This window comes from Equus caballus, chromosome 8 (genome assembly GCF_041296265.1).
Source record: "Equus caballus isolate H_3958 breed thoroughbred chromosome 8, TB-T2T, whole genome shotgun sequence".
NCBI classification, from domain to species: Eukaryota; Metazoa; Chordata; class Mammalia; order Perissodactyla; family Equidae; genus Equus; species Equus caballus.
In genome coordinates this window covers 25,008,014-25,035,007 of record NC_091691.1, presented here as the reverse complement: position 1 = coordinate 25,035,007, position 26,994 = coordinate 25,008,014, and the positions used below count along the sequence as shown (strand labels likewise).

General features: G+C 40.6%; 1 protein-coding gene and 1 non-coding gene across 7 annotated transcripts; both read left to right on the top strand.

The window, feature by feature from the left end:
• Window positions 1-1,867: 1,867 nt before the first annotated feature.
• On the top strand, window positions 1,868-26,684 carry ZCCHC8 (zinc finger CCHC-type containing 8). 6 transcript variants are annotated; one of them, XM_070220322.1, is made up of 14 exons: window positions 2,008-2,555; window positions 3,664-3,700; window positions 6,171-6,245; window positions 8,106-8,211; window positions 9,599-9,676; window positions 13,579-13,682; window positions 13,799-13,864; window positions 14,442-14,502; window positions 14,979-15,121; window positions 15,710-15,852; window positions 17,856-17,977; window positions 19,590-19,676; window positions 19,944-20,058; window positions 24,665-26,684. In XM_070220322.1, exons 3-14 carry the CDS (start codon window positions 6,181-6,183, stop codon window positions 25,432-25,434), a joined length of 1,860 nt encoding a protein of 619 aa, XP_070076423.1. In that variant the 5' UTR covers window positions 2,008-2,555; window positions 3,664-3,700; window positions 6,171-6,180; the 3' UTR covers window positions 25,435-26,684. The 6 variants fall into 6 exon arrangements, with proteins under 6 accessions (XP_070076425.1, XP_070076424.1, XP_070076423.1 ...); XM_070220320.1 differs by having other exon boundaries at window positions 2,041-2,372; window positions 3,660-3,700; XM_070220321.1 differs by having other exon boundaries at window positions 2,158-2,370; window positions 3,657-3,700.
• Window positions 6,710-6,844, top strand: LOC111774864 (small nucleolar RNA SNORA9). Its single transcript, XR_002810165.1, has one exon. It is a non-coding gene; the product is annotated as a small nucleolar RNA SNORA9 (small nucleolar RNA).
• Window positions 26,685-26,994: the final 310 nt, after the last annotated feature.

Here is a 26,994-nt window from a genome sequence, read left to right as displayed (position 1 = left end):
CATAAGTTGAAAATATCGTAAGTTGAAAATGCATTTAATATTCCTAATCTACCAAACATCATAGTTTAGCCTTGCCTACCTTAAACCTGCTCAGAACACTTACATTAGCCTATAGTTGGACAAAATCTAACACGAAGCTTATTTTGTAATAAAGTGTTGAATATCTCATGTAATTTATTGAATATTGAAAGTGAAAAACAAAATTGTTGTGTGGGTACAGAATGATGTTAAGTATATTGGTTGTTTATCTTCTTGGTGGCATGGCTGGCTGGGAGCGGTGGCTCGCGGCTGCTGCCCGGCATCATGATAGAGTATTGTACCACATATCTCTAGCCCAGGAAATGATCAAAATTCACAACTCAAGGCACAGTTTCTACTGAATTCATATTGCTGTCACATCATCATAAAGTCAATAAATCATAAAGTCGAACCATGGTAAATCAGGGACTGTCTGTACTCTCCACCACTACTGCCACTACCCTGATCCAAGCTAACATTTGATGATTCAACTACAAAAATCTACGAATCTGTCTACTAGACTCAGAAGTTTTTCTTTTAAGGGTATTTTATTTTTTAATTTTTATTTATTTTTTATTTCTTGCTGATGATGATTCACCCTGAGCCAACATGTGTGCCAACCTTCCTCTGTTTTGTATGTGGGTCACTGCCACATCATGGCCACTGACAAGTGGTGTAAGTCCAAGCCTAGAACCGAACCCGGGCCACTGAAGCAGAGTGCACCAAACTTAACCACTATGCTATGAGCTGGCCCCTAGATTCAGAATTTTATTTTTGCTCCAAATCCATCATCCTTTTTCTACCATGTGAGCAGGACCATCTTAGCAAAATGAAAATTTGCAGGTCACAAACACACCACCTGTTTAAAATGTTGAAATGACTTCCAAATTTTTGGGGTGGAGAGAAGATCCCCTAACATGGTCTGAGAGTACTGGCCTAATGTTCCACCTTCATCCTGCTCCACTCTGCCTTTTCATTCCTCATGAGGTTTCCTCAGCCTATGGTGCTCTCAATTCTGTCCTCTATACTCTCACGACCAACTTTGTCCTAACACTTCATATTTCAGTTCAAACCTCAATTCCTCAGTTTACTGACTCCCAGAGATTATGTAAAATTTGTTACATATCCATAACTTCCTGTTTTCTTCTTGTTTTGGTGAGGAAGATAGGCCCTGAGCTAACATCTGTGCCAATCTTTCTCTATTTTGTATGTGGGACACTGCCACAGCATGTCCACAGCATGGTTTGATGAGCAACGTGTAGGTCCACACCCAGGATCCAAACCTGCTAACCTGGCCACCAAGCAGAGCACACACTTAACCACTATGCCACCAGGCTGGACCCTGTGTTTTTACTTCAGATATTTTATTTCTTAATATGTTGAATACCCATCAATATGCCCCTCGACCTGAGAGTGGGAACATTTACGATTTTTCGTTTCTTTCTTTTGCTAAACTACAGGCTCCCTGAGAGCAGGAACTTCTCTGTTTTGCTCATTCTTGCATCCTCAGATCCTAGAACAATGCCTGGCACATTGAACATAGTAAATAAATGTTATTGAATGATTGAACGAGAGAAGCCACCGAAAGCCACAATGACAAATCTAAAATAGTCTAACGGTCTAGCTAGTTTTTCATGAAAAAGTGAAACAAGTCCAATAAACTGAAATAGCTTGACCAGGATCACTATGACAAACTGGATTTCTTTATTTTCTTGTTTGTTTAGCACGCACACCAGAATCTGTGACAAGCCATGCGTCGTGCTCTGATTTTTCAGCCTTAGATGCATAACAGAGACAATTCATACTGTTTTCATACATTCTGATCTAGCCGGGCTTTCTTCACGTTTACAAAGGACCAATCCCAGGATGCAATGCAAACAATGAGTTAACAGTCGCTTAGAAACCACATGTCCCAGCATGCCATGCACCCGAGCAATCTCGGAAGTGGGTATGAGAGACGCCATTGCATTCTGGGAGTTGTAGTCTTTTGGGACTCGGCCGCCGCCTGTGCAGCTCCGGCGGTCTACGTTTGGAGAAAACCTTACTGGGTGGCTTAGCGAGGCGTAAGCCCTAGAGAGCGGTGCCGCCCTACGACCTTCGCCCCCAGCCGGTGGCCAGCTCCGCCTCTTCTCGAATCTTTCTCACAGCCCAAAATGGCGGCGGAGGTGGATTTTGGCGACCTAGAGCTGTTCGAGGCGTTTGACCACCCAGAGGAGTCGATTCCGAAGCCAGTTCACACCCGCTTCAAGGACGACGACAGCGAGGAGGAGGACGAGAATGGGGTGGGCGAGGCGGAGCTGCGGGAGCGGCTTCGGCAGTGCGAGGAAACCATCGAGAAGCTCCGCGCCGAGAATATCCTTCCCGCTCGCTGGGCCCTGTCACCGGGGCGTGTGGTGGCGGCTGTGCCCGTGAGGGCGCGGACGGAAATTCCACGAGGGCCAGAATTCCGAGTAATTTCTCTCGCCTCGCAGGGCTGAGAATGTAGGGTTCGAGCGGGGTAAGCTGCCCCCGGGCAAACCTCTCCCCTACTAGGATCCGTATCCTGACTAGATTCGCTCCTCCCGCCCGTCCGTCTGGGGCCGGTTTTATGGGTTATTTTGGACTGTGTCAACGGTTAGATGAATGACTGGTCACCCCTTTTCTCCCCCTTTTTGGAGTCCTTAGCCGATTTCATTTTTTGCGGCCAAGCTAAAGTTGATGCAGTCCTGTTAACAGTGGTCTCTTAGGAGATACCGGGTACTTGGACCTTGGCGCGGATCTGTTTTTATGGCGAGAGGAAAGCTGGTGGTCCCAGGGCCCCTAGAGGTGGGGGCTTTAAGGATTCGAGGCAGGCAAAGAGAAATGCTTAATTGCTTCAAAGGGGGGGTTCATTTTAAAGTTCTTCCACTTTGAAATAGCTTCCGTGCTGAAAGGTGCATTGCAAAGTTTTAAGAAAATCGCGCCAAGTAAGTTTCCGTTTGGCTTTAGTTACATGATTACAGCCTTTCTAGCAAGATTTGTTAGTGTTAATTTACACTCTTAGAGTTTTGTTTTGTGTTTAGCTATATATACATACAGATGATTTGGGCTCAGCTAGTTTTCCTTTTAAAATTGGTAAAGACCCCTAAAAGTCGTTGGTGAATCATCTTTTAAAAAGTTTTCGAAGTTTGCCTTTTTCCTCGACACTTTATTATGAAAAACTTCAAAATAGAGAAAAATTGAAAGGATTGCACAGTGAACATCCATAGATTCCATCCCAGATTTTTCAGTCGTTAGCGGTTTGTTATACTGCATTTGCTTTACCGAAGATCATGATGCTTTGACTTGGAGAGTTTTCTTGAGTGAATGGCTGTTTAACTTTTGACGAGACACCGTTGTTTGAATAATTCAACCATCAGTCTGTTAATCTCCTTTGAACTACATGGCTCCTTTTGAGAAATATCTATGCTGGGAGGGATGAAAACTTCTATCTTAATATTTGGATCCACATGCCTAGCCCTGCAACAAAACGGGAGCTCAGTAAGTGTGTCATCCTCAAAATATCTGTGGGTCTTTTAATGTTTATAACGTTGTGCTACCGAAAGTGAGAGTTAATAGTCGAATTTTATGATCTCCATGATTCTGTTTTATGGGGGCTTATATTCCTTAACAAGTAATAACATCAAGAACTTAAAAGAAAATTGAACATTCTGACTCGACCAAGGTATGAGATCTTGAAATTACACCATTGTTGTCCTTTATTTTTTTATCCTTATATGAATATTTAATTACAATTTCTTTGTAAAAAGGATGTTTAGGGTTTTTGTATTGTTTTTATGTCTTCAGCATACTCTGGAGAAATCAGAGTAATGATCCTTTATTTTTACTCTGTGGGGTTAAAATTTAAATTCTCATAGCTGCATTAAACTTTTAAACTGACTTAGTGGGTGAACATATTTGTGAAACACAATCCAGAAAATTTTGATTTAATGTTCAGACCAGGCAAGTTGTCAACCCAGCTGTTCCTATTCTGCAAATATTTCTGGGAAGTTAGAATTAAGATTGCGGTATTGCTCTAGCAAGATTTGTTTACACGATTAAAGTGTATTAGTAAATAGAAATAATGCAAGAAAGAGCATTTTAGAAGAAAAGTAGTTGCTTTTGAGAAAAGTACAGTGAGTAGATTTGCATTCAGGCATCTGATTTTAACAGAAGATTAAATGCTGATCTCTCTTAATATAAATTTATTTAACAGGTCACTAAATCTAAAATATGCGCTAAACTGCAGATTTATTATGTGGAATGGTAATTTCACGTTTTCAGAATTTGGGGGTGCCAGGATGCAGTTTCACATACACTTCTGTGTCCCTGGTACCAGCCGGAGTAACCAGCTACGTTGGTGACTAAAAGTTTAAAATTTTAGAATTTACATGTATTTTGGAATAGCTTCCCCATACCCTACCTTGCTTCCCCTACGTGAGCACGCTTTGTGGATCTAACTCATTTTTGGTTAGATATCAAATGTGTTGATATAACTAGGATTCCTCAAATACCATAATTTTTATCTATTTAAAGATACTTTATTCAGATAAGTACACATTTTCAAAAGAGTTGATCGTTTAAACATTAAATCTTTATTTATAGCATTGTCGCCTTTTCCAATTTATAAGAAACAAGCATTAGTATCATGAAAAAGGAATAAATTAATTTTTTTTTAGAATTAGTACCCTCCATATTGTCAGACTGATAAAGCATTTTATAGAAAACCAAAGAACAAAAAAGAAACAAAGTTTTTTAAATAAAATTTATACCAAGTCTCTTGGTTTAATCCTAATTTTTGGAATTGTCATGATCAGATGTTTTTCTTCTTTTTTTTCATTAAACGGTATTTTTTTCTTTTTTTTTCTACTCTATATTATGAAACATTTCAAATAAACAGAAAGTGGGAAAAATAGTAAAAGTAATACCCATATTTTCATCAGATTTAACAATTAATATTTTGTCATATTTTCTTCTTTTAATCTCATATGCACATTTTACCCCAAATATTCCATGTTTTTTTTTAAAAAAGACTTTTTCATACGTAACCACACCATTCTCAGAACTAATAACTGTCATGATTTCCTTAACATTCCCTCTCCAGTCCGTATTCGGATTTCCCCAGCTGCATGTCTTTATAGCTGATTGCTCAAACTGAACTCCAATCAAGGACCATGCAGTTGCTTGTGGTTTTTAAAAAGATGTCTTGTGTTTTTTTGATTTTATTTTTCCTTTTTCTCTCCAAAGCGCCCTGGTGCATAGTTGTATATTTTTAGTTGTGGCATGTGGGACGCCGCCTCAGCATGGCCTGATGAGCGGTGCCATGTCCGCGCCCAGGATCTGTACTGGCAAAACCCTGGGCCGCCACAGCAGAGCGCGCAAACTTAACCACTCGACCCCAACATGATGTATTTTTTAAGACTGTAGCTTGCACAAGTTGAAACAAGTCTCTGAACCTATTCCTATTTTAATTTTGTTTTCTTTATTTGATTCAAACAATTCCAAACACAGACTTACTTATTTCACATGCTGTACAGGTAGAGGAATGTGAGGTAGGTGACAAGAGGAGGAAGCGGAGATTCAGCTGGTCCCAGGTTACCAAAGGGATATATTGCAGGTTTCCCGGCTACATTGTAGTTCTGTTTTTGTAATAGTTGAAAGTCAAATCCAGGAACAAATAATATCTACTTTGGAATCTTGGATTTGAGATATTTAGTGGGATGTGACTTGCCCTTCAAGAGTTTATCCATTTATTTATAAAGTATTTTATTTTCCTATAGATTTCCAAGCCAAATTCATTCTGCTTTTAGAAATACATTCTTGTGACCTACTGGTCTATCCAGACCCTCTCTTCCTCCAGTTTGTATAGAAACTAGCCATTACGTAAAGAAACTTTTTGGTTGAAAACTGTGAAATTTTTTTTTTAAATATGTAAGCGATACTTTTGTGTATAATCATTAAAGTAGGGTAACATTGGTGAAAACTTAAAGTTTTCTTGAGAAAACTGGAGTTCTTGATGATTCTTGATCCTATTTGTAAAATGTTATGTGATCTTTGGTACTTAAGAATTATATTATAAAAGTTGTGTGTTTATATGTACATATGCAAGTTTTACTTGAACCTCTTCTAAGAATGTGTTTTAACTTCTGTTTTAGTGGAATATTGATGAACGATACTAAGTTAGATGGACCTTTATTACAGATTCTATTTATGAACAATGTTATTTCAAAGTAAGTCATTTTCCCTTTCCTAAATGTAATGAGTTAAAGTGTTTATGAAACAATGTCTTCTATAAATATACTGTTTTCATTTGTATTTATACCATCTTTATTCTTTTACTTAAAATTTGTGGAGTCATAATTAAGATTAAAAGCAAGGACTTTAGAGTCATATAAACCTGAGTTTGGATCTGGACTCCTACTTTCTACGTATGTGAACCTGGGCAGGTCACTGACGCTCACTGCAGTCCATTTCCTCACTGGAAAACAGGGTACTAACAGTAGCTACCTCTCACATAGCTAAATGAGCACCAGGAAGAGCCCAATAAATAGCCTCTAATAAAATCACCACCACCACCGCAACAGTCAATAATGTTAGCCATTTCTCCCCCAAAATTAGGTAACTGAGTTGTTTCTGTTAGCTCTCTTTAAAGCTTACCCACATGATTTTTTTCCTTTAATATCAAACTAGACGTTTGCAAGCCTTCCAGCATGCTGGGGTCTAGGGTGACTCAGTGCATTCCTGCAGTGCTTGCTAAAGTGTTCTGAAACGGTTTGAGGCCTTGCCCTGACCCTTCCTCAGAGCATGGTCATGGACATTTCAGACAGTTGCTTGCCCCCTCCTGAGTCACTTAGTCACATTGTTACCTTATGTGCTGGGCAAGGTAAAGAAGAGTAACGTACGGAGAGTGTTAGCTATGTGACAAGCCCATTACCTACCTTATCTCAGCAGAAGCGGAAACTGAGGCTCTGAGGGGTGGGGACCCTCAATGGTGAGGGCAGCAGCAGCATGGTGCTGCGCACAGCTGGGCTCTAGCCCTGTTGTCACCATCGGATTAGGATCGACATCTACTCTAGGTCATGGCAGTCTAATTTCTGCACCATTCTCTGGTGTTTCGCCTGCAAAAATCCTAGAATGTCAGAGCTAAAGAGATCTCACAGATCATCAGGTCTGTGAATAGGAAGTTGGCTGCCCAACTGCAGTCTAACGTGGGCTCCTCTGGCACCTCCTGAACTGAGCGCTGAAGAACATTTGATGAATGTAGTTTTTGACTTGGAAAGCTGGAGAAAGTAGACCTCAGTAGTTTTTCTTGCATTACATTTTGGTTTTATTTTTTCCACTTTAATATTTATATGGGTGTTCCCTTATATGTGCATAGGCTCTCTGGGAGGAGGATGTGGAAGAACTGAATGCATTGATGGTTTTTTGTTTTTTTTGTTTTTGAGGAAGATTAGCCCTGAGCTAACATCTGCTGCCAATCCTCCTCTTTTTGCTGGGGAAGACTGGCCCTGAGCTAACATCCGTGCCCATCTTCCTCTACTTTATATGTGGGACACCCGCGGCAGCATGGCCTGCCAAGCGGTGCCGTGTCCGCACCTGGGATCCGAACTGGCAAACTCCGGGCCGCCGAAGCGGGATGTGCGCACTTAACTGCTGCACCACCGGGCCAGCCCCCGCATTGATTGTTTTTGTGTTACAGAAGCAGTTGGCTTGGAGCCAGGGTAGGAAGGAAGCTTTTCATTATGTAACTCCTTCACTTGTTTTGGATTTTGAACCATTTATGTGTGTTAGGTATTCAAAAGTTAAGTACATAAAATTTGTTAATAAAATCCATTTGTTCTTTGCACAAATATTTGCCAACTATTACAAACAGAGCAGTGTGTTAGGTTATCATAATCATTTTTTTGACTTGGCAGCAATGTGTATTTTTTCCTAGTGAATAGATTCCTGAGTGGTACAAAGAGTGATTTGATAAACTTCTGAAAAATAAAATAAAATTTACACATGACATCTTCTAATAATGCATAAGACTTCGATTGATTCATTGTTTTACTTTGTCTGGGTTCTGACCATTTTGTCCTCTTATGCAGGCAATATCATCAAGAAATAGAGGAATTTGTATCAAATTTAGTAAAAAGATTTGAGGAACAGCAGAAAAATGATGTGGAAAAGACTTCCTTTAATCTTTTGCCCCAGGTATTTCAAACTTAAAAGACTTGAAGATTAGTAAAGTATGCTTTTCATTGCCAATTATTAGGCCACAGGGATCCTCTTGAATCAAAACCAAAATGACTGTTGAGACTATCTATTCGTCCTCCATCCTTCCACCAGGCTTCCTCCTCCGCAGTCCGTCCAGTGTGGCCATGGGGCTTGCTTTTGGGTTATGGCTCCTTTTCTCAGGAGAGTCATATTCAGACCTGTCTATACTCAAAATTAAAGGATTTTTTTTCCTTATTCCCTAATTTGGACACATAGTTTTGGGCAGAAAATTAATTTTAAGCCAGAAAAAAGCCCTGTATATCTCGAGTTTATAAAAGATGGATCTATCTAAAACCAACAGATTCATATGCCATCCTTTTTTTGCCCTCTACTTGTTTAACAAAATCAATAGCATGCCCAAAGAAATATGAGAAATTTCACTGTGTGAATATTAGAGCATGAATTTATATTAAAAAATTCAGAGTTATGATTTCTGGGCTTTTTTTTTAATTAACAGTTAAGGTAGGTAGAATCTCAAATAATGATCTTTAGCAGTTTATCCTCAGGTTGAAGAATGGAGTATTCTGATTAATTAATTTTTTTTTTAATTGGCACCTGAGCTAACATCTGTTGCCAATCTTCTTTTTTCATTTTTCTTCTTCTCCCCAAAGCCCCCCAATACATAGTTGTATATTCTAATTGTGGGTCCTTCTGGTTGTGCTATGTGGGACGCTGCCTCAGCACGGCCTGATGAGCAGTGCCGTGTCCTCGCCCAGGATCCAAACCAGCAAAATCCTGGGCCACTGAAGCGGAGCACTCAAACCAAGCCACTTGGCCACAGGGCCGGCCCCATGATTCATTAAATTTTTTGTTTATTACCTTTGCTTTTCACCTATCATATACAATTTTTAAAGATTTAAGAAACAATATATTTAACAAAAATACTGGATATTATTTTTGACTCAAGGGAGACTTGAGAATTTTGTAGTGGCTTGAGATCTGTGAGAGTTATATTATCAGTATTGACCAGTAATGGAAAATTACATATTTTTTAATCTTTCTTGTTATCTGATTTCAAAGTAAAGTTTGCCTTGCCAGTTTAAGCATTGAAAGTTCCATAGTTAATACTCAACGCAAAAGTCATAGTGTATGCTAATGCTTCAGATGCCATCTTTTGTACACTTTTTAATTTAATTTTCCCACTTGTGAAATTTCTTTGTAAACATTCCTAGCCCCTATTTATGACAATGATGAATTCAAAATTTTACATACCTTAATAGTATGTATCAGAAAATAGAGGAGTGTATTCAAATTCCTAATATTTGAAATTTAAAGTTGTTAAAAATTGGTTGCCTTTTGTAATGTGTGTTTTTCTTTGCCTTAGCCATCCAGTGTTATGCTAGAAGAGGACCATAAAGTAGAAGAATCCTGTGCAGTTAAAGACAACAAGGAAGCTTTTAGTGTAAGTTTGGACATTGTAGTTTTGAATTCTACAGATACGTTTCCTTTCCTTTGTCAGTTGGGTGGCATTTAAATGATAAAGTGGTAAGGTTGTATGTCATCAAATGATCACACATTCTTTGGTTAAATTTGTTATACACAACAGTGTAGGCGTCAGCCTCTGAATATTATACAGTCGTGTGCCGCATAACAATGTTGAGGTCAACAGCGGACCACATACATGACGGTGGTCCCATGAGATTAGTTCCACAGAGCCTAGGTGTGTAGTAGGCTGTGCCATCTAGGTTTGTGTAGGTGCACTCTATGATGTTTGCACAATGATGAAATCGCCTGACGACGCATTTCTCGGAACGTATCTCCGTCATGAAGCAACACGTGACTCTAGTTTGCTTTTTAATAACTATCGCAATGTGATGCCCTGAGGGCGCAATAGACGTTCTTTGGGGGACTTTATTTTTGTCCTGACCAACCTCTTCGTGTTTATCTTCAAGAACTTAAGATAGAGATAAAAAAAAGCATGCTTGTTGAACTTACAGATGGATGAAGCTGGGAGGGATAAAGAGCTAATATACCAGGTGGCAGATAGGAAATTTAAAATGCTGACAAACTCAAATGACGGGTGACAAAGAGAAGCAGCTGAACAGGGGTGAACTCACGTGTAGGCCTTTCAGTACGCGTGCAAAATTCAGCAGTGCCACTGAAGTGTAGTGGTGTGATTTTGCAACTTAGAATTTTTTCAAGAAACTAATGTAAGCCTGGATTTGATTCAAGGAAGACTAGTTTTCATTTTGATGGCATATTGTGCCCCATAAATATACTGCAGTTTTTAAGACATGGGGCTGCTGGGAAGTCGAAAAGCCCAGATCTTAGTGAAAAGATTTACAAGGGATGTCACATCTCTTCAGATGTGATAAAGGCTGTTGTTTGCAAAAGATAGCATTTTAGATCACCCGTATAGTGCCACGTGGCAGAGTTAGGAACAGTGATTAAGTACAAAGAGACATTTCAACTCAACTTTCAGAAGGTGGAAATTTGTGTCAGATGTGAAAAGTGAAATGGTACCTCTTAATAAAAAAGTGAATTCCTTGTTACTAGAAATAGTCAAATAAAGGCCCGGATGCTATCAAGGCACTTTAAAGAAAACTTTCTCACTTTGAACTTGATAACTTTTCATTTCCCTTCTAACTCTAAGGTTCTGGGATTTAAAGTGGTGCCTGCCTGGAAACTGGGAATTTTGTGTATTTATTAATTTAGTCCTTCAATAAATACTAATAAATATTTACTAAATGCTCTTTTGTGCGAGGGATTGTTCTAGGTTCCAGGGACACAGGAATGGAAAAAGGGGGCAAAGTCCCTGCTCTCATTGAATTACGTCCTAGTTGGGGAAGGCAGCACTCTGAAGAGAAGGAGCAGAGTAAGAAGGTAGAAAGTGAGAAGTAGAGGGTATTTGGTTTGTATAGTGAGTAGTGACAGCCTCTCTGAGCCAAGACCTGCGTCCGCTGAGGGAATGAGCTGTGCTACGGTTTAAGTGAAGAGTACTCCAGGCAGTAGGCAAAGTGAGTGCAAAGCCCTGAGGCAGGAGCACTTAGGTATTGCTCACGGTGTAGCGGGCGCTTCTCAGCTCATTACAGGTATCACGCATGAAGGTACTGTTATTATTCTCATTTTACAGATGAGGAAACAGACATGGAAAGCTAAGTAACTTGCCAGTGGTCACCGGATAGTAAGTGGCAAAGTCAGGGTTTGAATCCAGGCCCAGTGACTCCAGAGTGTGTGGTCTGAATCCTTGTCTTGCCTTATAGGCTGTAGGGAGGCCTTTGAATTTTACTCTGAGTGAGGTGCAAAGCCTGAGTGAAGTTTTAAGTAGAAATGTGACATGATGTGACTTGAATTTTTAAAAGAGCTGGCTTCTCTATGGAAAATAGTTTGTAGCTGGTTTCGTGTGGAAGCTGCTACTGTATTCATCTCAGGAGAGAGAACGTGACGGTTTGGACTAAGATGATAGTGGTGGTGATGAGAAGTGGTTAGAGCGTGAATATACTTTGAAAGGAGAACTGATCAAATGTGTTGATGAGTTGAGTGTGGAATGTGAGAGCAAGAGAGTAATCAGAATGGCTCAAGTTTTTGGCGTGAGCAGCTGGAAGAACGTTGCCTTTTCTGTGATGGGAAAGACTGGAGGGAGGAGCGGGTTTGTAGGGGATAAGAATCCAGTGCAGTTTTAAATAGGTGAGTTAGAGATGCCTCTTAGATGTCCAGGGAGAGCTGTGGAGTTGGCACTTGCATATACAAGATTGGAGTTTAGAAGGGGTCAGAACTGGACACTTGGGGATTGTCAGCATGTAAATTATATTTAATATCATGGGTCTGGATGAATCACCTAGAGTGAAAGTAGAGAAGAGGACTAAGGACTGAGCTTAACAGAAGGTGGAGAGATGAGAAGAGTCTAGCAAAGAAGACTAAGAAGGACTGGTCAGCAAGGTAGGAAGAAAACCAAGAGAATGGTGTCCTGGAAGGCAAAGGAAGAAGATGTTTCTAGAAGAGAGGAGCAATCAGCTGTGTCACTTGTTGCTAATGGGTTAAGATGAAGATGGGGAGCTATCCATTGAATTTGGCGGTGGGGTCATTAGGAAGCTCCATTATCAAGTAGGGTAATGGAGTAATAGGAACAGAAGCCTTACTGGAGATATGCAGCAGAGAATGGCAGAAAAAAAAGTGCGGAGACCGTTCTAGATTAAAAGAGACTAAAAAGATAACATCTTAATTGCAATATGTGAACTTTAATCAGATCCCAGCTTGGGGAAAAAAGCTATAAAAAGCATTTTGGGGGTAGTTGAGAAAAACTGAATATGGGTCAGATATAGATGATATTAAGGAGTTATTAATTTTCTTAAGTGTGACAATAGTCTTGTGGTTTGTAGGAGTATGTTCTTATTCTTAGCAGACTCATATTGATGTATTTATTAGTGAAGTGTCATGAAAATAGTCTAAACCTGATTATGTGTGGAAGCTGGAAACCAGTTAGGAAGTTATGTATTGATCTCAGGCGAGAAAAAAATAGCAACTTAGAGTAAAGTGTTAGCGGTAGTGACTTACTTTCTTCAAATGTAAAAAATAAGAGTGTGTGTGGGTTTATGTTTATGTAGAGAGAGATGTACACACAAAAATATCAACAATTGGGGCAGGCCCGGTGGTGCAGCGGTTAAGTGCACACATTCCACTTTGGCAGCCTGGGGTTCGCCAGGTTGGATCCCGGGTGTGGACATGGCATAGCTTGGCAAGCCATGCTGTGGTGGGCGTCCCACATATAAAGTAGAGGAAGATGGGCACGGATGTTAACTCAGGGCCAGTCTTCCCCAGCAAAAAGAGAAGGATTGGCAGCAGATGTTAACTCAGGGCTAATCTTCCTCAAAAAAGAAACCAAAACAACAATTGTTGAATCTAGGTAGAGGGTATATGGGTGTTCGTTGTACTGTTTTTTAACTGTTCCATATGAAATTTTTCCAAAAAATTGGAGAGAAAAGAAAAGAGTGAATGGGAGGAAAGGAAATGGAAATAGTAAATATAGACAACTTTTCTGAGGGTCTTGCTGCAAAGGGAAGCAAAGAAATGGGGAATTGGAGGGAAATGTGAGAGTCAAAGCTTTTATTTTTTAAGTCTGGAGAGAGTGCAGCTGATAGTAATGATCCAATAGAGGAGAAACTCAGTGATCTAGGAAACATAAGGGAATTTAAAGATGGAGCTTTGACACATCAAAATCTGGCTCCTTTAACTAGGGAATTGATTATTACTTCTAATAATTTCATCCAAAAATAAATCGTTAAAACAGTTAATCATAGTCTTACATTATTTAATGTCTTTTTTTTCCTGCTTAAATAGCAATATTTTTTGACTTGTTTTCTGCAGGTTGTAGGAAGTGTCCTGTATTTTACTAATTTTTGCCTTGATAAATTGGGGCAACCGCTACTAAATGAAAACCCTCAGCTTACCGAAGGATGGGAAATCCCCAAGTATCCTACATAGTGAATGAAGATCTTTTATGCATCTTGCCATTAAGTTCACCTTTAAAACAATTTACCAAATTTTGCAGACTATGATAACTATTCCTTAATAAAATTCACTAAAGGTACCAGCAAGTCTTCAGCCACATTGTTTCTCTAGAAGGGCAAGAAATACAAGTAAAGGCAAAAAGGTTTGTGTGGGGAGCTGTTTTTTATTCTTCTTTTTTTAACCAAAACCATAAACTCTTAGCTTGAAAAGTTAATATTCTTTATTGCTGGCTTACTATAAATAAATTACAGATTAAGCTAGAATTTTAGTATGTAGACATATGTTAAATGTTTAAATTGATCATCTGTTTGTTGGAATTCATTGGTTCACGCCTAATATGCCTGGGTGGGTGGAAAGGTGTAATTGTTGCTGTCAGTTTGATTGCTGTCTTATAACCATCTGCCCCTTCCCACGTTACCAAAAGGAAGTGTGATAATCTGTTTGCCTCAGTTCTTTGTTATTAACCACAATGACAAAACTCAGAGGTAACAGATCAGTCGGGAACATAAGGGTTCTTGGTTAAAAGACCAGGTTGCAAGTACTTTTAGTTAAATCACTAATTACAGGAGGTGAAAGTGTACTCAGTATTGCAGATACTAGTAATTTGTGATCTAAGTGCTTTCTTGTCTCTCTGATACACTTTGCTGTCATATAGAATTTTATTGATTTGCTTTTATATTTAATTTACATTATGAAAATCTTTGTTTTTGACCAAATAGGCCAAAGCCTCACTGTTTCAATTGTGGTTCTGAAGAACATCAAATGAAAGATTGCCCAATGGTAAATTTTTGTCATATTAAAAAAATGTGTTTGAACCAGAGCTTTCTAATGTTTTTGACACATTTATGGCATTGTGTGCTATGAAGAAACTTCTTGTGTTATTTTCCTGTTGTCCTTGAATTTGAAATCCTTTGAAATCTGTACTTAAATTTTAAGACATCACATTTAAAAAAGTAATAATTTATTACAGTTCTCCATATATGAGATGAATGAAACATTATGAGAGTTAATTTTTAGAGAATTTATTCTAAAAACTTGATTTTATGTTATGATAATATCAAGATAATAAGAAATTAGAGTAACTGCTTCTCTTCCTTATTTTTCTAAAATATTCACCCTGTTTTATACTTGTTCCTTATACATTAAAACTGGAATAATCTGTTTGCTTGACCTAAACAGAGTGCTTATGGTTATCTAATTTCTGAAATATTTCTAAACTGCTTGATACTATTCTTTTTGAATGCATGACAATTTAGCCTCGAAATGCTGCCCGAATAAGTGAAAAGAGAAAAGAATATATGGATGCCTGTGGTGAGACAAACAATCAGAATTTTCAGCAGCGATACCATGCAGAAGAAGTAGAAGAAAGATTTGGAAGATTCAAGCCAGGAGTTATTAGGTATCTCTTTTTCAACCGTAGAATGTCATTTCTATTTCCCCAATATTTGGAACCGTGTATCTTGAGAGTAATTATCAGTGTATAAGTGTTCTCTAGCACAGCTCTAGATAATATACATCAGTTCATTCAGAAACATTAACTGGGGGTCAGCCCCTTGGCTCAGTGGTTAAGTTCACGTGCTCTGATTTGCTGGCCTGGGGTTTGCTGGTTTGGATCCTGAGTGAGGACCTACACACTGCTCATCAAGCCATGCTGTGGCAGCGACCCACTTACAAAATGGAGGAAGATTGGCACAGATGTTGGCTCAGGGACAATCTTCCTCAAGCAAAAAGAGGAAGATTGGCAATAGATGTTAGCTCAGGGTCAATGTTAAACAAAACAAAACAAAACAAAAACATGAAGCCATATTAAATACTCCACTTTTAAAACAAACAAAAAACATTAGTTGAAATCTTACCTATGTATTTGTTAGGCACCATGGCACATTCTGTATAACATAAGGCATAGAATTGTTTTAAAACATCAGAATAGTATATGTTTTCATCCAAACAGGAATACAGTTTTTCTTCCTCTTTCATTTTTACTTAGTGAGGAACTTCAGGATGCACTGGGTGTGACGGACAAGAGCCTTCCGCCTTTCATCTATCGGATGCGCCAGCTCGGGTACCCACCAGGCTGGCTCAAAGAGGCCGAATTGGAGAATTCAGGGCTTGCACTCTATGATGGAAAAGGTACAGTATGTGGGGTTAGAAAGTCAGCTCGAGTGTGAATCTTTTTTTTTAATAGAGAATCGCAATAAAATGTCATAGGAATGGCTGGCTTGTTTAGTATGTGTTGAGTTAACTAAAAAATATGATAGTATTTCCTTTGTTTTACAAGGAAGGAACTAAAACTTCATTGAGTATTATCAGGTAGTTATCTGGACCTGTTCAATGACTAACTCAGCCAAAGTTTCAGTTCTCCAGCTACTCCTCATAAGGTCTTGCCTTTCTCGGTAATAACAGAAATACATCCGTCAATGCCAAGAGGACTATAAAATTTAGAATACATAAACCCTCTTATAATCTAGAATTCTTCTCTTAGGTATCTACTCCAGAAAAATATTCACACGTGCACAAGGAAATGTATGTATATAAAGGTATTTTTGTAGCATTGAATATGATAGTGAAAAATTAAAACCAACATTAAGGCCCTGAAGGGAGAATGGCTAAATAAAGCCTGGGAAGTCTGGGCTCTGGAGTCCCTGCAGAATTTTAAAAAGGGAGTAAATCCATGTGAGCTGACATAGCAAAATCTGTGCAATGCTGAGCAAAAGCAAGTTTCTGGATGACTTGTAATATTATGATGCCATTGATCTTAAATTTAAAAAAAAAAGAAAGAGGGGCCGGCCCGGTGGCGCAGTGGTTAAAAAAAATACTTTTTACTGGGGCCGACCTGGTGGCACAGCGGGTAAGTGCACACGTTCCATTTCAGCAGCCCTGGGGTCGCCAGTTCGAATCCTGGGTGCGGACATGGCACCACTTGGCAAGCCATGCTGTGGTAGACGTCCCACATAATAAAGTAGAGGGAAATGGGCATGGATGTTAGCCCAGGGCCAGTCTTCCTCAGCAAAAAGAGGATTGGCAGCAGTTAGCTCAGGGCTAATCTTCCTCAAAAAAAAAAAAAAAACTTTTTATATAAATAAGTCCTCAGAAAAAACATTGAGCATTGTTTCATCCATATGGGTTTCTTTCTTTCTTTTTCTTTTCTTTTTTTTTTTTTTTTGAGGAAGATTAGCCCTGAGCTAACATCCACCACCAATCCTCCTCTTTTTGCTGAGGAAGACTGGCCCTGAGCCAACATCCGTGCCCATCTTCCCCTACTTTATATGTGGGACACCTGCCACAGCATGGCTTGCCAAGTGGTGCCATGTCCGGACCCGGGATCCGAACCAGCAAATCCCAGGCCACGGCCAAAGCAGAATGTGCACACTTAACCGCTGCACCACCTCTTAGGGCTGTAATGAAGATTAACTGAGTTTATACTTGTAAACCATCTAAAACACTGTCTGGTACATAGTAAGCATTATATAAATGCTTATTAAATAAAATAAAAACATTGGAATAGAGCATTAGGCAAATTATAAGATCAGTGCAAAATAGACTTTTAAGCAACCCATGAAAGAACCAAAGTTTCTAAGATTTTAAATATTTATTTTCATTAAAGTATTACATCTATCCACATTGTTTTAAAATTCTAATGGTTCAGGAAAATGATAATTAAAACCATTCTTGGAAGATGGAGCACTCCCTAACACATTCTATGAAGCCAACATCACCCTGATCCCCAAACCTGACAAGGACAACACAAAGAAGGAAAACTATAGGCCGATATCAGTGATGAACATAGATACAAAAATCCTCAACAAAATTCTGGCAAACCGAATACAGCAATACATCAAAAAGATTATACACCATGATCAAGTTGGATTTATACCAGGGACACAGGGATGGTTCAACATCCGCAAGTCAGTCAGCGTGATTCACTACGTTAACAAAATGAAAAACAAAAACCACATGATCATCTCAATAGGTGCAGAGAAAGCATCTGACAGGATCCAACACCCATTTATGATAAACCCTTCTTGGAATAACTCTGTTGCCGTGACTGTAAGCACTCCCAGGTCTGCTCTTGGTCCAGAGAGGGGTTTATATTGGCACTGAGCAATATTTGCCCTTTCGATGGTCTGTTATAGATGGTGCTGACGGGGAGACAGAAGCTGGAGAAGTACAACAGAATAAAAGTGTCACCTACGATCTCTCGAAATTGGTAACCTATCCAGGTTTTAATATATCTACTCCCAGAGGAATTCCAGATGTAAGTATATTGTTTTTTTGTTCTTCTGGGATATGACATTATTATATGTTATATGTTAAAGGTTGTTCAAAATGTTAGCTTATTCACCAGTTACTGTTGCATGAAGAACAGTAAATATGTGACTTGTGTGTTTAACTTTTTAACCTCCTTTATGTTGAGTGAAGTCTTATATTCATCAAAAAAAAACCCACACATTTTTTTCTGACTTTATGCCCTAAGAAAGGAGCTAAAATAAAATGGTTAGATTCTGTAAATCTAAGACTATTCTAAAATTAAAAGTTGGTTTTTTTTTTTCTTAAGATTGGCACCTGAGCTAACAACTGTTGCCAATCTTTTTTTTTTCTTTTTTTTTTTCTGCTTTATCTCCCCAAATCCCCCGGCACATAGTTGCATATCTTAGTTGTGGGTCCTTCTAGTTGTGGCATGTGGGACGCTGCCTCAACATGGCCTGACGAGCAGTGCCATGTTGGCGCCCAGGATCTGAACTGGTGAAACCCTGGGCCGCTGAAACGGAGCACGCGAACTTAACTGCTTGGCCATAGGGCCGGCCCCTTAAAAGATTATTTTTTAAAAATATGGGATAAAAAAAATTAAAAATATAGGATGGTTCTGAGATAGTATTATAATTTTACAGAATTACTTGAGAAGTAAATTTCTACCTTTAGTAAATCTAACTCTTTTCTATTCTTTCTTCCCTTTTATCTCCCCTTCACAGTAAAAGTTCTTGTTTTACATGAGAATGGTTTTCTACAATTACTCTTTTCCATTTTTCATCTTATGTTTCAAGTTTCAACAATTAGCTATTGTGGTGGTGATGGTATTGGTGGTATTTTAATAAAAACGTGCATTCTAGGTGTTCTTAGGAACTGGGTGGTAGAGAAGAAGCCAAAGATCTGAACTGAGTCTAGCAAACAGCTATAAAGACAAGTGTGCAATTAATTAAGGGCTAAATTACATGGTACAAACCATCAGTGCCTCTGGAGGTGGTCCAAGTACCAGCCTACTTCAGAATCCCCTTGGAGCGCTCGTTAGACATGCACATTCTTGAGACCTGCTCTTAGACGTAACTGACGCAGGCCCTGGGATCTGTAGGGTTAACAGAAGCCCAAAGTGATTCTTCTTGAGAAACACTGTTGACTGTGCTATTGGTGATCAAAGAGAGATGAGAGATGTCAAGCATTAAAGATGAGTGCTCAGTTTGGAAAGGAAAGGAACAGGAGATAGACGACTCAGCATGAGTGTATGTGCGGGGAGAAGTGAGCAGTGCGAAGTCGAGTTAGCAGTGCTAGTGCACCGTGGCAGAGACGAGCCAGGTAGGCTGGACAGGAGTCCGTGGCGTCTCTGCCTGTAGCTTCTGGTGGTAGGTGAAACCTTTTTGAGCCAAGTGATTTTTTCAAGTGGTCTTTTACTATTCAGTCCTGATCGTTCTGCAGGCAGAGTTGTTTTTTTCCTTCACTGCACCGTTATTTTCACTAATTCCCAAAAAAAGGAAAAGTCCCATATGGAGCAGAAATGTAGTTTGAGACCTCCACTTTACCTCCTTTGAGGAAAATCCCAAGGCATGACATTTTCCAAATACGTACTTATTTTTGCCTTCTCTTTTCATCTTTAGGAGTGGCGGATGTTTGGTTCCATACCGATGCAGGCATGTCAACAGAAGGACGTGTTTGCCAATTACCTTACTTCTAACTTCCAAGTGGTAAATAGATTTTCAGGGTATGGTTTATAAAAATGTATCACATGTATCTGTGGGATTTTGTGGCTCATTCGCATCTTAATGCCATTTCTTGCTTTGTATATAGAACACTCTGTGTTTTCTGATGAATCCAAAGGCAAAGGTGTAGCTGAATTTACGTTACCTAGACTTAGCTCCAGAGTGGTTTTCTACGTCATATTTAAGCGAGCGGATGGAGCTTGATTGTTTGTCTACCCCGTCTGACTTACGTTTGTTTGGTTCCTCTGTTAGTCGAGTGTGAGGCCTGGCAGCAAGAGGTCGTCTCAGTCCAGCACTAGCAGTCCCAAGAAGCAGAAGAAGGAGAGCAGCTCCGCCGCCTCGCCCGCCGACATGGAGCTCGACTCAGGTAAGTTTCGTCCCGCGGTTTCAATTTCGCTGAGAACGTAAGACGAATTACTGTGCTCCTGAGTCTGGTAAGAACGGGAAACTCTTTATGAGCACTACTAAATAGTAAATCTTTGATTTTATCCTTGGCGATCAGGCATCACCACTTTTACTGATTGAAGCCGAGCTGGAGGACATGGCTTGATGTGAGGGCCAAATTGGCCAGCTAACTGGATTCCTGAGTTAGGCAGACCTACCCACCCAGTCCCAGCTCCCACATCTGGACTGGCCCCTTGGATAGGGGCAGCACTCTGAGACAGGCAGCGGAAAGTGCTCCCCTCTGGCAGCTCGGTCCCAAGAGGAAGAAGGGCGGGGCCCTAGCCAAACTTGCCCAGTTACTCTCCCCAATTGTATCAGTTTGATAAATCGCTCCTCCTCCCCGGGAAAGAGAGACCATGAGGAAAATCTGCCCTCCTGGAAACCCCAGGTGGAACAGAGGCTGTGCCCTCTGACGTTCTCCAAGCTCTTTGTTCTCTGAACCCTCTGGGCTTAACCCTGGAAGCTGTGGTCAGCCAGGATCGTGATGGTCCTTTTCAGCAGATCAGTAATCCATCAGCACAGTCATGCTCCCACCTTTTTGAGCTCCCATCCCCGCAGTACCAACCATTGCTCCTTTGGGTCTCCTCTTAGGATTACTGATGAGGAATCTAGATTTTTACCCCCAGAAGGCTCTGGAATGGATCAGAACTTTGTTTTATTAGATAAACTCCAAGGCCACTCTGAATCCACGACTGAAAATTCACTACTTACTCGATTTCCCATCCCAAATTATGCCTAGCTACTTTGGTCCTATAGCCTGTCAGATGTTCTGAAGTGAGATTAATGGCAACAGTAAGATAAAATGCACTCAGACACTCTAATAGAAAGATGCCAGCAATATAAATTGCCCCACATTCGAATGTGAACCCCCCTTCCCATTTTCAGATTCCCAAGGAGAATTCAAAGGTCACAGATTAAATCCCCTTAAAGTCCAAGGGAATTAAAGTCCAAAATTGAATTATTTTGCATGAGTGACTTCAGAGTCCAAAATCAAAGCCCCCAGACCATTTTCCCCAATGCTTTACTCTGCTGGGTCTCAGCCGCAGGCGTCCGTGATCCCTGAGTGGAGTTCACAGCCTAGGCTCTTAGACCTATGCAGCCTGACTTCAGCATCCGGTCTCACTGTTAGCGAGGCCAATGAGTTAAGAGGAAGCAGAATCTTTACAGCCTTTGTCACGTATCTTTGAAACTTTGAAAACAAGCAGTTACCAAAACCCCAAAAGCAGTTGTCCCAGACAAAATTATGTCCCCAGAGCCCAGTATCTCTCAGCCTTACCGAAGGCCATACTTGAGATTTCTGAGTGAGGGCAGAAGTCCTGGTTCCTGTCTCTCAGGGATGTTGGGCGGTGCCAGTGGTCTGACTCTCGTGCCTGTATGCTTTGGTTGGAAGAACTCTCTCCGTAAGAAGTTAAGTTTGGTCTTAGGCACTCACAGTATCTGTGCGGAGAAGTCACCCATGCTTGGTGTTTTGAATCATTTGAGACATAGTTACAGTCTCATGAAGTTTGGGAATGTGTGGTTGTGGCACCCGTGTCACACACTTAGGTGCAGGTGTTTTCAGCCCTGTGCTGGGAGCTTTTTCGTCTGTTTCTTTTGAGGGAATCGCTGAGGGCTGAGAAACCTGCCTCCTAGGAGAAGTTTATCTATCCCTCTCTCTCTCATATAATTAGCCAATCCAGAGCCAACCTGAGCCTGTGTGGTAAGCTGAGACTCTTGATCCCAAGGCCAGAGTCTTAAGGATTCAAGTTTAGTGCCTCCGCATTCCTTCCTTGGCTCTCAGCCAGTCCAGAGTGGAATTTGGGGCCGAAGTTACAGCACTTGCCTGATGAACAGTTGAGTTAGAACCTCATTAGTTCTCTATAATGCAAACAGAACCTTTTTGCATGAGTTCCCTGTAAGAAGATGGAATCTTTGCAGAACAAAGATTATTCACCCATAGGTGCCTAAAAGGCCTGAGATGACCTATTTTCATACCATACTGTTAGGGCTGTCTCAACCGCACTTCCTGAGGGGTGGCTGCACTCCACGGTAAGCCACAGCAGCTCTCTGAGGGCCTCACCTTCGCATCTCTGCCTTAGCTCACTCCATCACCCTTGCCCTACCGTCTGTAATCGAATCCTTCCATCCGTTGGACCTGCTTACCAGGCCTCTGCTGGCTTAATTAAAATTAATATATTAAAAGTAAAATGGGATTCTGTGTCACAAAATTGTGAGTATAGTGATTTGGTTTGGAGTTGTGAACTCTAACTACCTAAATGTCTTTTTCCTATTTACTTTAACAATGTTAACATAACATCCTTATGCTAATATTGTGATATTTTGTGCAAATAAAACTTGGGTTAAACTGTTTGGATATGATTTATTCTTAAAAGCATCATGGACACAAATTGTTAAAGAACTAAGTTACCAGCTTGGTGTTAGCTTCTCACTGCCCCCTGCTCCTCCCCGTCCTCCTCCTCGTGTGTGCTCTTTGTTGCAGTTAGTGGTATCAGTGTTCTTGTAATTCCTTAGGCTGAGAAACCCCGTTCATCTGCAGCTCCATCCACCCTTATCTTGGCCCTCCGTTTCTAGCCTGTTGCCAAAATCCTAACAATATCTCAGTAAATTGCCTCTTACTTCAGGCTCTTCTCTCTTACCTAATGCCTTTTGGTGCCCTTGTAACTGATTTTTTTTTGCATCTTTCGTTTCAGCTATTTTATCCATTCTTTGCTCTTCAGAGTGAGTTAATTTCTTTTTTTTTAGATTTTTTTTTCCCCCTTTTTATCCCCAAAGCCCCCCGGTACATAGTGGTATATTCTTCGTTGTGGGTCCTTCTAGTTGTGGCATGTGGGACGCTGCCTCAGCGTGGTTTGATGAGCAGTGCCATGTCCGCGCCCAGGATTCGAACCAACGAAACACTGGGCCGCCTGCAGCAGAGCGCAGGAACTTAACCACTCGGCCACGGGGCCAGCCCCTGAGTTAATTTCTTAAAATATAAATGACAGTATGTTTATCTCCTTACAAATCTTATTGCCTTATTGTCTTATTTATTGAACAATAAATTTCAGACTGGTTTTGCGTAGCTTTCAAGATTCCATGTTACTCAGTTGAATTTTCCAAATTTGTAAAACATGTATAGTGTGTTACAGACTTCTCTACTAGACCCTGAGGACAGGGAGATTAATAAGACACAACTGCTGCCCTTAGTTACCACTCTGTCACCTAGGGATTGCAGATGTGTAAACATCATTTTGATGTACGTGGCCCATATTGATATGTATAGAGCCATCGCCTATTGCTGCCACAGAGCTGGTTACCGACTCTGATGGTGGCACAAAGGAGAAACTGAGCAGCTGTGCTAGGATGGAGTCATAGACCCCTACCAAGAAGGGCTTTTAGCTGTATCTTGAGAGATGAATTCAGGGATTTACCAGGGAGATGAGTAGGGTTAGGGCATTTGAGACAGTGGGAAATGCAAATGCAGAAGCATGAAGTATCACGGCACACCGTGCCAACATCAGAGTGACAGCTGGAGTTTAAACCAGGCAGTAAGAAATGATGTGGTGGAAGTAGGCAAATTCTTGGTCGTAGAGAGCCCTACAAGGCGTAGAGGAGATCACACTTCATCCTGTAGTTGATCAGAGGGCACTGAGGGGTTTCCAGTGAGGTGGGAAGATTAATAGGATCAGATTTGTGTTTTAGAAAAATTAATAGTTTGGAGGATGGATATTAGGAAAATGAGTGCAGAGGCAGGGATGACTTTAATATGGGCCAGAAATAACATAGTGGCTGTGACACTCTCTAGGAAAGAGTGGACCCCAGAGAGCCAAGGACCTGGGGTAGGGCAGAAGGAAAGGGAGGACTCTCAGATGACGAGCAGGTTTCATTTTGGGAAACTTCAACCAAATACCACTGGTGGTACCGTTACTGAGAATAGTCTCAATTTTAGGAAAAGATCCTTTGTTTTGGACAGATCAGATGTGTTGTCTGAGGGACATATATGTGATGATGACGAGTGATCAATTAGCTACTTGAACCCATAGCTCAGGCAAGCAGTCTAGACTAGAGGTACAGAGTTGGGAAATAAGCCAGGGTGTATTCCTGCCCTGTCTCCTCGGCTTCATCTCCTTCAGTCTTCCCCAACTCTGCAGTCCAGCCAGCCTGCATTTCCAGCCCAGGGTCCTACTGTGTCCTGCCACGAGCCCCAATCTTCAGTTACAGCAGACTGTCTAGAGATTACTCTGTATCTCCATGCCACTGTTAATATTTCCCCACCCTAAAATGATGTAAACAGCGTGGAGATGGATTCCCCAGGGGTGTGGGTAAAGTTTCTGGTGCCAGAAGTGCCTGCAGCTCTCCCCGCAGGGCTTCTTTTCAGGTAGATTGAGGACATTAGGTGATGGACATGATAGCTGAGGAGCCACAGTTTTCCCCTCTTGAGCCAGTTATTTTGGGCCATTGACTCTCTGGATACCCCTGAGTTCAAATAACTAATGTTAATAAAACCAAATGCTGTGACAACTTGAAGTATCGTATCTTTCTTATTTCAGATGCAGAGGTCCCACGTGGTTCTCCGAGCAGCGAAGCTTTTCAGTTTCAGCCACCACTGCCCCCTGGCACTCCTCCCCCTCTGCCACGGGGAACTCCTCCACCCATCTTCACCCCTCCGCTCCCCAAAGGCACCCCGCCGCTGACTCCCAGTGACTCGCCACAAACCAGAACAGCATCTGCAGCTGTGGATGCGGACGCACTGACTCTGGAAGAACTCGAAGAGCAGCAGAGGCGGATCTGGGCGGCCCTCGAGCAGGCTGAGAGCGTAAACAGCGATTCTGATATTCCCGCTGACACGCCCTTGACTGGGAATTCAGTTGCCTCTTCACCTTGTCCAAACGAACTAGACCTCCCTTTCCCAGTGGGAAAAACACCTGAAAAACAGACTCCAGAGGAGCCTGAGGTCCCAGGTACTTGTGCAAAGGAATCGGAAGTTGACCGTCCCTCGAGTCCGGATTCTGAGGCTGCATCGCTTTGTCAGAAGGAAAAGAAAGAATCTACTCAGGTAGACTCTCAAGGTGCTCTTCTTGATAATGGCAGCGTTGTGTCAAACTGTGACATTAGGAATGGAGGCAGCCATGTGGACACCAGTCCTTCAACAGCCACTAAAGTTCATAGTCCCATACCTGACATGAGCAAGTTTGCAACTGGAATAACACCATTTGAATTTGAGAATATGGCAGAATCTACTGGAATGTACCTCAGGATAAGAAACTTGTTAAAGAACTCGCCCCGAAACCAGCAAAAAAACAAAAAGGCTTCTGATTAACTGCTTGACATAGCACGAAGAGCTATTTAATTCTCTGTAACTTTGTGTTCTGTTAATTAGTACTAACCAAATGGACAGATAAAATTGTTTTCCTATTTGTCCCTCCCATGTTTAAAAATCTATCCAGGGCTTAATTGTGGCCTGAAGTCAGGCCTATTTTAAAGAATGGAAAGCCTGGGTTTGCTGGTTTACTCTATTTTATTCTCTGATCAAAACTTGGGGGGTGGGGGGTTGGTCTAAGTATGAGCTGGTTTAGAGATAGTTTGTTAAGGTTTATACTATTTTTGGATTGTGAGTGTCTGTCAAGAGTGATGCTTTTTATCTGTCTTTTGTACGTTGTTTTCCCTTTGTACGTTTTGCTAATTATCCTGTATATAAGTTTAATATATCACTTTTTAAAAGAAACAAATCTAACCATTTTAAATTCATATGTCAACTTTGACAACCAAATGAGAACAATCAGGGTGGAGCAGCTTTATCCCATTTGGGGTATTTTTGTAAGTGATTTACATGCATCAGTTTTAATAACACTTTTACTTTTTTGTAACTTGGTTCTTCATATAAGCTTGCTATACAGGTAGCTCAGCTTTGTGTACAGAGGTTTAATAAATTAGTTTTCATATGCATAATCTAAGACTTTGAATGCAAAAAAGTGATTCACAGTCAAATTAGTATAGACAACCTTTTAAGTTTCGAAGTTAACTCTATGGTTGCAAAAATTGGTGGTAGCAAAGGAACTATAAGAAATTGCAAGTTTGGATGTTTTCAGTGGATTTCAGCCTTAAATATAAAAAACAGAATCTTTTAAAGTAAATTATTTTGAAAAAAATGGAGGGCAGCTAGCATTTGTACAAAAATAATTTTCTAGATTTGAACCCTAAGATAATTAATAGTTTAAAAAAGTAGACATAAAAAAATTGCTTTTAACTGTCAGATGTATAAGATAGAGCTGAAACTATGGGTTTTGTCTTTTTCTGGAATGCCGTTACATCCTTCTAGTCATGTCCATGATGATGAACGTTCAGGTGGTCTTGAACTGTCAGTCTCGGGCAGTGCTATCCTGCTCTCAGGCCAGCAGAGGGAGCAGAATCCAGCCAGTCTAGAATTCACTTTCATTTTGAGAGCCTGAGTAACCAAATTTACTGTCCTATAACAGTAAGGAGGAGGAAAGTTATATGAAAAGGGGAAATTTATTTTCAAGGCCTTCACAGAACATGCTGGAAATTGAATAAAATGTTGACTACTTTTGACTTTTTTCTCTGAGTTGAAGTACATGTAAAAGTAATCCTTTACAGTAGTTTACACAGTGCTTTTACGTTACCTTAGTCTTTCTATGGGGTAAATGTATTATCGCCACATTATGTATATAACATGAGGAAACTTCAGCAGCAGTGACAGGCTAAAGGGACTCGTCACCATCCAAGAAGTGGTTCTTGAGAGGCCAGGCTTCAGGTGAAGACCTGCCTGTTCCCTACACCATAGGCTAGGCTACACGCCCCTTGAAGGCTCGCGTCAGCGGAGCCTTCTGTGCGCACCAGAGGGGTCTAACAGTTACCTCCT

Excerpts from the sequence above, each read along its gene's own strand:
- ZCCHC8 (XM_070220320.1), top strand. The coding sequence starts at position 2,172 with ATGGCGGCGGAGGTGGATTTTGGCGACCTAGAGCTGTTCGAGGCGTTT. Across the intron at positions 2,373-3,659 it reads AGAAGCTCCGCGCCGAGAAT|CAAGAACTTAAAAGAAAATT; the intron begins ATCCTTCCCGCT and ends AAGTAATAACAT. Across the intron at positions 6,246-8,105 it reads ATGAACAATGTTATTTCAAA|GCAATATCATCAAGAAATAG; the intron begins GTAAGTCATTTT and ends CCTCTTATGCAG.